The sequence below is a fragment of the Etheostoma cragini genome, chromosome 18, assembly GCF_013103735.1.
Source record: "Etheostoma cragini isolate CJK2018 chromosome 18, CSU_Ecrag_1.0, whole genome shotgun sequence".
In the NCBI taxonomy this organism is placed as follows: Eukaryota; Metazoa; Chordata; class Actinopteri; order Perciformes; family Percidae; genus Etheostoma; species Etheostoma cragini.
In genome coordinates this window covers 22,817,647-22,830,591 of record NC_048424.1, presented here as the reverse complement: position 1 = coordinate 22,830,591, position 12,945 = coordinate 22,817,647, and the positions used below count along the sequence as shown (strand labels likewise).

General features: G+C 38.8%; 2 protein-coding genes across 2 annotated transcripts; both read left to right on the top strand.

Annotated features, from left to right (window-relative positions):
• Positions 1-284: 284 nt before the first annotated feature.
• On the top strand, positions 285-3,988 carry LOC117961857 (carcinoembryonic antigen-related cell adhesion molecule 8-like). The gene is made up of 7 exons (XM_034900790.1): positions 285-401; positions 482-567; positions 674-732; positions 2,005-2,132; positions 2,266-2,484; positions 3,498-3,695; positions 3,855-3,988. The coding sequence occupies exons 1-7, from the start codon at positions 365-367 to the stop codon at positions 3,986-3,988; spliced, it is 861 nt and encodes a 286-aa protein (XP_034756681.1). The 5' UTR covers positions 285-364.
• Positions 3,989-4,082: 94 nt separating this feature from the next.
• LOC117961264 (adhesion G-protein coupled receptor F1-like) lies at positions 4,083-11,638 on the top strand. Its single transcript, XM_034899812.1, has 7 exons — positions 4,083-4,279; positions 6,479-6,643; positions 6,734-8,113; positions 8,262-8,303; positions 8,645-8,695; positions 8,775-8,835; positions 9,903-11,638. The coding sequence occupies exons 2-7, from the start codon at positions 6,638-6,640 to the stop codon at positions 9,962-9,964; spliced, it is 1,602 nt and encodes a 533-aa protein (XP_034755703.1). The 5' UTR covers positions 4,083-4,279; positions 6,479-6,637; the 3' UTR covers positions 9,965-11,638.
• The last annotated feature ends 1,307 nt before the right edge of the window (positions 11,639-12,945 follow it).

Below are 12,945 nucleotides of genomic sequence, written 5' to 3'. Positions count from 1 at the left end.
TTTTGCATGGATAAGTTCAACAGAGTGTGTAGTAGTTGAAGACACTTGTTGCAACAAAAAAGCATTCATCGAAATATATTTATAATTTATATAATAATAATAATAATAATAATAATATGAAGATAGTGATGCAATCTTTTTTTTTTTTACAGAAACACCAACAACACCAACCCCAAAGTCAACAACAACCTTTATGATAACAACACTGAACACAACAACACCAACAACCCAAGGAATGACAACCCCAACCCCAACAACCCTAACAACCCCAACAACCCCAACAACCCCAACAACCCCAACCCCAACAACCCCAACCCCAACAACTCTAACAACCCCAACAACCCCAACAACAACAGCCCAAGAAATGACAACCCTAACAACAACAACAAACACAACAGCAGGTACGACATATAATGTAGAGAATAAACAAGCATGTTTCTCATGAAAAGCCTCTTTGTGATAACAACTGTCTCTGTTGTAGTGAGCAACTTCTTTACCATGGATATACCTTTTGAGGATTCATTTAATGACCAAAACAGCAGCATTTACAAAGATTCTCTAAAGGCTGTAAGTCTAATCATTTAGTTTTCTTACGATGTTGATGCAATAAATGTGATATTTGATCCTGGTTTGATTGTAGAACCTATAACAAGCAAGTAACTTTCTCAAACAGATTCTACTCCAAACTGCCAAGTACACCTTGACTGTCAACAACATAAAACTAAAGTTCCGGTAAGTAAATTTTTGTTTTCAAGTTCATTACATACTACTGGATATTATCACAGTACCAGGGGGATTTGTATTTAATATGTACATAAAATGGTTTTAAGTATCGATATGATGATTTTAAGGGGTTTTTGATATCATATACTAGCATGGGTGTATGGATGTTGATGTTGGTCCACTACTTTTGGTCCAGTCTGACATATCTTAACTGTTACTTTGATTTGCTGAAATTTGCCATTTGTGGTGAGACTATGATCTCTCGACTTTACCTCTAGCAACACCAGCATGTTGACATTTTCGATTTGAAGTTAAATATCCTGACAATTTGTAGTTAGCTCAAGGCACTGTGCATCCTCTCAGAGCCACAAGCCTGACTCTAGTCTGAATCGATGGATTAAGCCTGACATCCGGCGCGTGGCTCCCAAGGCGGATGTCAGGCTTTGCTGCTTACCTTTCCCTCTCTTTTTGATGCCGTTTTTCCAAAAATGTCAAGCTAGCGAGCCACGTGCTAAACATTTTGCATATTTCGAAGACAATTTGGATCGTGCAATAAGCCAAGTTTGCTTGGTTCTTTCGGGGAATGATTGTAAAGAACGACAAAGAATGTGTTTAAGGCGTTACCTAACTGGGACATTTTGGAACCAACTGGTGGGGATTGCTTTGATGTACACACTGGTAAGAGCAAATTACGTTTAACCATGTATCCCGCTAATTTAAATATCTCACATTATTGTGTTGTGTGAACATTTAATTTAATATTTCTTTTGTGCCGTTTTCTTTTGCAGAGTGCATTGTTCATCCAAAACAAGTTGTATCTTGAAACTAATTTGCTCCATCGCTGCGTCGGGGGCGTAGCAATCCTCCTATCGTAGAATGCATCTGTGGTGCAGCCAGACCTTACTCTGCAGCGCTGTGGAGATAGGTCTGGCAACGTGAGACTAGCATGGCTCCAGACTCTTTCTGGATTTATCACAGTGTTGATACATTTTACAAAAAAGCTGCTGTGCATTCGAGCTCATCTGAAACTGACCTTCCCTGAGCTGTCCTTATACCATAAGGAGCAGCTGAGTCAAATATGCCAACAGCCAAATGTGCCACTGTAGAAACGTGTTTGCAGTATTACACTGGTCTAGTATTGTTCACTATTTTTTTCCGTGATCCCCAAAAAATGATATTCTCTCACAATTACAGGAAACGCACTAGCAAAAGCTGAACAGTGACTGAAGTGAACTTTTAATATATTTATAATTTTTCCTGCGTGGGATTGATTCCATACAGGAGCGGGAGCACCATCGGAGACTACACCATAACTACAACTATAACTTCCTTTAATGAAAATGTTGTAGAGGCTGTGAATGTAGGGATATTTACAGAGCTGGCAAAGAAATACTTAATGGTATACAAAAGTAAGACAATTATACATTTTTAATTTTACATTTTTCACAAACACATTGTCTTTCATATGAGGAATATCTGATCATTATGTGTACTGTAGCGTTGTGTAGTAATTGTCTGACCTGTGTGTCTGTTTTCTTAAAGGCCCACAACCCTTAAAGTTTCAGCCACTTCAAGTGTTTCTCGAGGGAAAGTTAATTATAACATGTGGCCCACCACCAGAAAATCTCAATTTAAGTAGCGGCTTGACGGCGGAGTGGAGACTGAATGGCAAAGAAATAGTGGAAGATCCTCTACACAAGTTACAGTTACAGAATGTGACGGCAACGCTAACTGTGTTAAAGGTTTTTATCACGGACAGTGGTAAGAATTTGATCCAGTATGGAGCAGTCAATACACTTTTTATTAGTATTTTTGTTTCATATACCCAATTATTAACCATTTTTTTTTGCATTAGTCTTTTTTACCTTTAACTTTAACTAATAAGGTATGCGTGTGTTAATATTTAGACCCAACTAAAACTAAAAAAGACAAATAGAAGATATTTCCCTACTGACAGAATCCTAAGTATGCAGCCTGAGATTGTCAACAATGAGGAACACGGCCTGTAATACTTGGCTGTTATGGAACCATATATTTGACTTCAGAATCCCCTTCTTTGATTTATTTTTTTATTAGCAAAGTAATTATAGCTTGGGCCTCTATCTTGCTCAGGTGTTTGGTCCCTTGTTTTATGTCTGTCTATGTATGTGTCTGATTGTGTGTGTGTGTGTGTATGTGTGTGTGTGTCTGATTGTGTGTGTGTGTGTGTTTGTGTCCCTTTATTTTTATATTTTTTTATTCATTATTTTGGCCCTGGGACATGTTTTCCGACTCAGTGTACTGTTTGTAATTGTTTGTCACTGTTTGTATCTTAAATAGGAAAATATATTAAAATAATTTAAAAAAGAATGTGATCACAAAAAATGAAAAGTAATTATCACAAGCTCTACATAGACAACACATTCTCCCATCTGGTGTAACATGGACGCTTGGTCGGGACTGCTTACGGTCCCGTGACTCGCAGGAACGGGACGGTTGGGTTTAGGGAAAGGTCGTGGATGGAAGAATGGAATTGTCTTCCTTTTTGTTTCCCCGAGAAGAACAAAAGACAGAATTTACAAAAAAGGAGAAAAAAACTTCAGTTGGACTATTTATAGAAGCATCCTACATCAAAGCTTACAGCTTAAAATATTTGGAAATTGTAAACATTAATGCTTATTTAGCCCCTTTAGTTTTTGCCCCTCTTTTCCCTGATGATGCTATTATCCCATGTAGTTGTTTATTTGTAGCTTTACATTGATTTCATGTCAGTTAATGATTACCTTTAATTTCAGGATCATACGAATGTACGCTCAAATACAACAACACAGCTTTCAGACAGACTGGAACATTCCCTCTCACACCAACACCCGTGATCCAAACGGCACCAACCACACAAAAGATTAAATGTGGAACAACGGTGAACCTGACGTGCTCTGTCAAGCCCAGCCCCCCCTATCAGGTTACATTTCCAGACCAGAAGATCTCAACAGGTAAACCCAAAACAAAAAACACACCAAAACGCAAATATAGAGAATTATTTGCAAATTGATCTATTGAACTATTTGAGATAATGTGTACAAAGATATATAATGTTTTTAACAAGTGAATATTGGTTGTCTTTATCCAAATGGATTTGTTGTTTTTTTTAGGTTCCGGCCCAAATATCACCTATCCATATAGTATACCATGTCCGGGACAGAATGAGATCATCACTTGTAAAGAGACAAACACAAACTTCACCAAAAGTACAACACTGATTTTATTCACAGGCGGTAAGTATTGAGCCAGACATTACAGATCAGTGAATACAATTCAGGTCAAGACATTTCTCCAGTAAAAATAGTTCAAATGACTGGGGTCAAAACCTTTTTCTTTCTCCCTAGACTCTTTATGTGACGATAAAGAATTTGGTCTTGGAAATGAAAAGGATGAGGCTGTAGGTTTCTGCCCAAAGGACACGGTTGGAAACAGGACAGCGGTTTGTCGAAAAAGCAAAACAGGCAATGGAACATGGGAAATACAGACGGACACCTGCATCCTACAACCACTTCAAGAGCTGCTTGTGCAGTCTCAGGTAACCTACTTCTCAAGATGTTCATGACACTGCATCTTCAGGGGCGCATTGGGATTTAGGGGCTCCTGGAGGCCTTCTACCTTACCTTATACCTTATTCCCCCCCTTTCTTATTTTTGAGAATGTTGGTCTCGGCAGTGGTAGAATAACTACTCCGATCTCAAAGCTATAGTGCAAAGTTTCTGTTTCCCCGATGAGGAATTCTAACTTCAAAACTACAAAACTGTTGGCGCGTCCACATGATACAAGCCTTACGTGATCAAGTACCCCCCACCCCTCCTCCAATAATATCAAAAAGTTATGCACTAAAGCTTTATGTGAAAATCTTACATGTGTTTTTTTTAAGATTATTTTTGGATATTTCTGCTTTTAATCAGAGCTCAGACATTAAGGGAGAGAGGGGGACGACATGCATGAATTTGAACTCTGTGTTGAGGAATAAACTTGTTTCCATGGGGGCTGGTTCTACCATCCCAGCTAACTCGGTACACTAGTTAACCCTTGTCAGTCCCTGCAGGATTTCGCGGCCTCACACTTAAAGTGTGTGAGATTTTTCCCACCCCTATACAGTATAAGGGCTCCAACGCCAATGAGCATGAGTTGGTAACTCAACTCTATTTATTATATATATATATATATATATATATATATATATATATATATATATATATATATATATATATATATGAATACATTTTTTTAATTTATGTAGCAGTTTTTATGGAGTCAACAGTACAAAAATGAAAACCATGCCCTGTAATGCCCTGCTACATCCTAAAACACCATGAACTACTACTATTTACAGTCATAGTTCCATTTTCTTTATTGTGACTGTTATTGCCACAGTGCATCCCTTGTTCCAACTCTTGTTATGAATTGATGCTATAAATAAAATGGGGGAAAAAAAACAGAAAGATCATGTTGCATTTTTTTTTGTAAGTGTAAAAATTTAGCAATCAAAAAGTTAGGAATTCACAAATAAGACCAACAGGAATAAATTAAACACCAGGGTTAAAAGTTTATAAAATTAAAAAAAAATTACAAACAGCATTTTTGTTGTTGTTGAAAAATGCATTTTGTGTGTCCTAAATCCAAAGGCAGTGAGTTTCCATCCGTAGGGGAGGAAACGCAGAAGGCACTCTCACCAGTACTTTGATGGGACACATCACGAACATTTAAAAAGTGAAGCAGTCAAGGACCTGGATCTGGAATGTGATCTGGCTGGAACATTAAATGAAAGAAAATCACATGACAGATTTTTTGGATCTGTAGCTGTTAGGCTCAGGGGCCCTCAGGCAGTTACCCACCTTGCCTAATGATCCTGTGCATTAACATTTTTACAAGAACCCGAGTGAGCTATAGGCAGGAAGGAAAGGCATTTTTACAAGCAAATACAATGATACACCAAGTTGAAAAGAATGCATTTCCTGGTTGCAAGTTTTAAACCTGTTTCCCCTCTTACCACACCTAGAACACTCACTGTGTGGACCTGTAACCAAAACCAGCATTGATGTCACACTTGTCACTTATCATTGCAGAATGGTGAGAACCATTGGACGTCAGCCAAAGCAAGAGTCTTCCTCTGAAGCTGCTTGTTGGTAGTGATGGCCAAATGAAGCTTAGTGAACCAGTGTCTGTATTTTCTGAGCCACTAGATGGCGCTCTTGGATTTAAGAGAAAGGCCTAAGGCATTGCAATTCAGTGTATTCTCAACCCTGCGTTGAACAGAGAGCGCCATCTAGTGGCTCTGAAAATTAAGACACTGGTTCACAAAGCTTCATACGGGGACCTGTAGCTCACCCAGCAAGATTGTGCAACCCATGTAGGCTAAGTCTGATTCTCTTGTGGGCGTCTGTGCTGCATTCCTTTAATTACTTCATTTCTGAGGACTATGGTTACCTGGTCCTCAGATCTCTGCAGGGTAAATCCAGACAGCTAGCTAGACTATCTGTCCAATCTGAGTTTTCTGGTTCCAAAACCAGTTCCTTGACCAGAGTTTGGCCGTGCGTTTATAAAGTTTACACATGGAAAATGTACGTAAAATGATTTTATAACAGCCTGGATTTTTCTCCCAAAGATACTCTCCGAGTTATTTCAAATTTGCTATGAGTTGATAACAATTCGCAGTTATTTTAATTTGATCCTAGAGATACTTTGTAATGCTAACACTTTTTTTCTTTTGTTCTTTTAAATCTCACAGTATTTGACCAGCAATTCACTGCCAGCATTCTTGAAAGTACTCAGCGACACCACTACTAACTTCAGTCAGGCCGTGGTTGGCTCTCCTGCAAACATTGTTGCCACTGTTGAAATACTCAACAAAATAGCCAACTTGAGTAACCCAATAACTGAAACTTTAATGAAGGTATGTGAATTATTCTGCAGAGGGTTATATGTCCTTAACAGTATACAATGCATTAGAAATTAACTAATATCTTCTTTCCTTTCAATTTAGGACATCCTTTTAGTTGCAGGTGTTCTCACCGGAGATGGAGCAATAACATCATGGAACTCTCTAAACAACAACCCCCAAACCATCGCAGTAACAAGTACCAGCCCCCCAGCTAACAGCATCAGCTCAGAACTATTGCAGTCTCTTGAGACAATAACAACACGCCTTACCAATGAATCTTTTAACATTGAAACACCGTCGATTCTGTTGAACAAAACCATACTCACAAAGAATTTTAATGCTGACTTTGCATTCTCGAATTCTTCCGTGGGGGTAGTCATACCTGACTCTGAGGGAGGACAGAGGTCCATCACTGTGCTATCATTTGCCTCAATGGATAACGTACTCCCTCCGCGAGATATAAACAACTTAAAAGGCAATGTCATCAATGGGAGAGTTGTGCTTGTTTATTCCAATGGAAGCGTCAATAATGTTTCATTCAAATTTGCTATCAAAAACAATAACCTGGTGAACCCTCAGTGTGTCTTCTGGAATTTCAGCCTCTTTAACAGTTCTGGGGGATGGGACAACAAGGGCTGTAAATTGGTACGCAGCATAAACAAAACCGTCACCTGCAACTGCAACCACCTGACGTCGTTCTCTATCCTCATGTCACCCTACAGTCCTGAAAGCATCGTGTTGAATTATATCACCTACATTGGAGTTTCCATATCCATTGCTTCCTTGGTCATATGCCTGATAATTGAAGCTGTCATATGGAAGAAAATAAGGAGAAACAACACATCTTACTTGCGTCATGTTTCCATTGTTAATATTGCTCTGTCTCTCCTGATTGCCAACATTTGGTTTATTATTGGGGCGGCTATTTCAGATGCAAAACAGACCAACCTACCAGCATGCAATGCAGCTACATTTTTTATCCATTTTTTCTACCTGGCCCTGTTTTTCTGGATGTTGGCCTCAGCTCTGCTGTTACTCTACCGCACGGTCAATGTCTTTGACGGGGGATTGTCCAAAACATCTATGTTGGCTTTTGGATTCATTCTGGGCTACGGGGCTCCTCTTATCATCGTGATCATAACTATTGCTGTAACTGCACCCAAGACAACATACATCTCTACTGGAGTATGCTGGCTCAACTGGGACCAATCCAAAGCTTTACTGGCCTTTGTGATCCCTGCACTGGTCATAGTGGGGATAAACCTTGTGATCCTGTTGGTGGTGATATTCAAAATGTTGAGGAGAAGGTCAATGCGAGATGCTGCACAAGCAGCTGAGAGGCATGTTCTGGTTATCATTGCCAGGACTTTGGCTGTCCTCACACCAATCTTTGGATTAACTTGGGGTCTGGGAGTCGGAACCTTGACCAGCCCAGACAATATAGGAATCCATATTGCATTTGCATTTTTTAATTCACTGCAGGTACAAATATAGTTTGCATCTTTCACTATTAAATATTGAATAATACTGATCAGTAATATATAGTATTCTATGGATTGTGATTAGTGAGTTTGCCTTTGGTCATTGAAGCTCTCTTAGTTGATGCTACTCTGTTTTTCTTTCTTTAAAGGGTTTCTTTGTACTGGTGTTTGGAACACTGCTGGACAAAAAGGTATGCATGTCTTAATATTCAAGAGAGTAATCAACTGCTCCTTTGATTAAATTTAGTGGGAGGTACTTTTTTCATTTAATATCTTAACCAACAACTCCCTCACAGTTAGCTGCCATTCTGATTAAATTATAGTGCTCTGCATTTTAAAAACATGCTAGTGTGGCGGTCTTGCTACAGGTACTAGCGGGACAGTGGCATGTGATTCAGAAAGTCCAGTTGGAATTGTATATCCATGTGTTTGAAGGCTTATCAGACACAGATCCCTGCACAGCAATTTTCAGTCATTGACCCTTTAGAAACATGTTTTCAATTAAACTAATGTGTGAGAAATGTACTTTAAGGTGCGGTCTGAACTAACAATGAAGTCACAAAGTTCCAGACCCGGGACGGGGGTAAGAACAGCTTTCTTAGCCATGTCACTTTTTTTGTTAGCAATTTAAAAAATGGTGGTAATTTTTCTTCTCATTTTAGAGCACCAGCGCTGGAATCTCAAGTAGATTTGATATTTTCCGGAACTGGAGAAAAGCAAGAGGTAAAGCAACATTTAAGATAAGAAAGAAACAAAAGATCACGTGCTAAATTTCTTAGCGCTATTGTAGCAGTTTTATTAACTATGCTAGCAGGCCTCTGTCAGTTGGTCAGAATATCAACTATTGAATGGATTGCATTGAATTTTTCCATCATTTTGATATTTCCAAATTATGGGGAGACCTTATCCTGTTTACCCGATGCAACGCAAACATCAGCACACTGACATCATCATTGTAGCATGGTAACATGGTAACATGGTAGCATGCCAGTCTTTTCTCATTAACTATTTGTACATATGGCTACAAAAAAGCAATGTAATTCATTTTCGTATTCCATGTATTTTATTGCTGTATGCACGACAGTGACTGCTGCTGTGTAAGACTGCCGGGTCTGTGTAGGGAGGGGTTTTTAAGCCAGGAAGTGGTCTTCTTGTCTAGGGTTTGTGTCGTTGCAGATATTTTTTATTTTTTTGGCTAAGTTTAACTGGAAAGACGCTTAATTTCTTAGGACATCTTAGGGCTGGGCAATATGGAGAAAAGAAAATATTACAATGTTTTTGACCAATTACCTTGATATCGATACCTAAACAATATTGTACTGTTGACTATTGGTGCTTTAACAATAACATTTTAGATAAATAATCATCAGTAATGTCGATATAATGACTATGTGGGTAAAGGGCAAACAGTACTAAAACAGTCTGGTTAGTTCATAAAATGACATCACTTTCCTGTAATGCAGCCGTTAAAACCAGGAAAAGACGACACTCATGCCATATGATGACATTACGGTATCTAAAATCTAAGACAATATCTAGTCTCATATCACGATAACTCTGTAATATCAACATATTGCCCAGCTTAAGGATATCATGTGAGTTACTGAGAAGGAGTTTTCTAGGAGCTATCGTACAAACCTGTTGCTGAGAACTTGTTGCTGCATGCTGTCAGACCGTTTAACTCAAACACTGCTCCGCCACAGCTGGAGACTCTGTCCTGTTTTACTACCAGTTGTTACATATTGTTTTACCAAAGACTCAGACTTTGTTTTATTGCTGTTTTTTCCCAGATGGTTACAACATGTCATCTTCTGCCTCCGGTGGACCTCACTCCGCCGCCAACAATGGATGATCTCTGCAGACAGAATGACGACCAACCCAGCAGCTGTTCTGTGTTTTTTCTTTTTACCCTTATTGCAGCCAGAGTTAGAAGTAGGATAAAGTATTGATGTACGATTTGAAGTATATTGTTACATCCAAGAGAACCAGGCTTGACTTTTGTAGTAACAAAATTCAAACAGTAATCATTTTGAATTTTGGCAAAAAGAGTTTGATTGTACAAAGAGCACATAGAGAGGATAGATCTGATCTTATGTCTTGTAAAAGTGTGTGTGTGTGTGTGTGTGTGTGTGTGTGTGTGTGTGTGTGTGTGTGTGTCTTTTTAGTAAGTAACATACAGTATATTGAAAGATTACACTTAGGCACTTATTTAAAATAAAACAGACACTGCTTTGTTTTGACATATGAAAGTATTCATCACATAATTTTCAAGAAACTAAATGTCCAGAGTCATGCAAAATGACTCTTGGCTTGGGTTTACTTTGCCAATCAAATCAGTTAGCCAAGGCAAGGCTGTCCTCCACGGATCAGTGGACTTGTTTACTCAAGGTGTGGCATCACAATGACAAATTGACTTAGACAGGACAATCAGTCAAATATCCCATACAGGTAAAGGAAGTACCAGGAAATACCCAAAGAATATATAAAAAGATCCATTCTTTAACAAGAAACCCCTGCTCATATTTCTTTTTGCACGTAAAATCAGCCACGTCCCACTCTTGTCCTCCCAGATCTTAACATAGTTCTGTGTTCCATTCAAGTGAAGGAGAAAGATGCCAAACCTTTTGACTGGTACTGGTCTTGTTTTGGACAAGTCCTCCAAACCATACAGTGATACTGGTCCTTTATTACTACCCTCTACTATGACGATACGCTGAACCTCTGTTTGTATGTTAACGTGTTACTGTCATAAAGTAAGACCACAGTGTGTGTGTATGTGTGTGTGTACACAGGTCAAATACTACTTGACTTTCAGTGTGTATTTTGTGCAGCAGCATACTGTAGCATAAAACTCAACAGGAGCCCAGTCTGTTTGGGATATGGATGTTAAAATGTTTTGAAAAACCCAAACAGCGGCTCTTCTTCCTCCGCACGAGGCTCCACATGGAGTCCAGGATGTGTTCAGTCTCAGGCTGAGGCGGGTTTCACAGCCATGTCAGTATTTATGCGCACAAGAGCTTGGAAATACTGTTGTTACATTTTGTCATTTTACTAAGGTGGATTGTCTGAATGAAGGATTTCAAAACTTCCAGAATGAGTTCTGTTCAAGACATGTAAGGGAAATTTCATGTCATGCATAACAAGAACACAGTTCATTGTGTTTAACATTTATTACATTGATAGTTTTACCCATTAAATAATTTTGGAAAAATGTTGATATTAATATTAACATTGAGGTATAATGTATTGCTAGCCCTAAGAGCATTTGTTCATTTGGGAAGAAGTGCGCAGATACCTTGTTAATGTGCTGGAACCTTTGTTGATCAGAGTTATGTTGCTATATATACATAGATAGTATAGCTTGGCAGTGAAACCAAAGCAAATAAGATCATTGATATTCAGCACACTTATGCAAAACAAGTGTTTCACAAGCACCTGGCCCACTCCTAATATACTTCCACCCAGGACATCACGGTCTACAGCAAATACCAAACTCAAGTTATTTACTGCATGTGGAGAAATTACAGTATGGAGGTATGGTATGTGGTTAAAAAATATTAATAGGCCATATTAATAGCAGCAATTAAGTAAACATGTTTATGTTATGGTTGGTATATGTTTTAAGGTATTAACCTGACATTAAGTAACAGTGGAAAGTGGCAAGTAAATGCATTACAATATCACACACATTCATAACACACGTTCTACAAAAAAAATGTTTATGAGCTTGACTACAGCGCAGCTTGACATCTGTATATAAATATAAGTATGCATATTCATTATTTTTCTACCCTCTCAAACAAAGCCCTGTTTAGCAGGCTGGGTGAGGAAGAGCACACCAGACTGTAGCTGTCCTATTGAGCCTGTGGTTATTTTGGTGTTCTTTGTCCTTTGCGGCTTTGAGTGATTTGCATATGGTTACTGATACTCTACGGCTGTACAATGTGGAACATAATATCCAGCTGTACTCATATGGCCACAAACTGTTGACTGAGATGAAACCGTGTGATTAGCCACTGTAATGTTCCCTCTACTCCCAGTCTGGCTCTCCACATGGAGAATGGTCTCAATCAAACCAAAACTACTATTTCCCAAAACATTTCCTTTAAAAAACTCATGTATGTATCTGTAAGGTCTTTATAGAGCTCAACAGTTTTTGAATAGCTTTTTTAACACAGATTTTCCCCATTCAAAATCTCCATTGATGTTTAATTTAACGTCAGTGTGTGAAATTGTCTTCTTAAAAACGTAAGGTACCGCTCTGATGGTCAGCTTACAAAAACAACTCCAGGCACTGATAGACACAGCTGATTGTATCTGAGCCCAAGTCTAAAGGAGTATGACATCATTTTGCATTTTTACAATGCAGATTGCTTAAATGTTTGCAATGCAATAGATAGATCATATAAAAAGTAGACAAGATAAATTTTATGATTGCTCTGTTTGGTCAGTAGAAGATAAGGAGCATACTCCAGAGTTAAAGACACTTGCATGTAGTCAGTAGCTTACATTTTGCAGTAAATTGGTTCGACTCTCCGTATTTTATAATGAAGTTGTGTGCTTGGCCGATTATCCTTCTCTTTTTTTTTAAAGCTAATTTTTTTGCCATTTTTTGACAGGTCTGTTGAAGAAGTAAAAGGGGAGGGGGGGGGGGGGTGACATGCAACAAACGCCCGCAGGTTGGAATCAAACCCACCCCGCTGCGTCGAGGAGTAAACCCTTACACATGAGAGCCCGCTCCAGCAACTGAGCGCTCCGGGCACCCCGGTTATCCTTCTATAACCCTAACCCTTACTGTCATTTTGCTGCCGTAACAACCCAATAGTGGTCAAT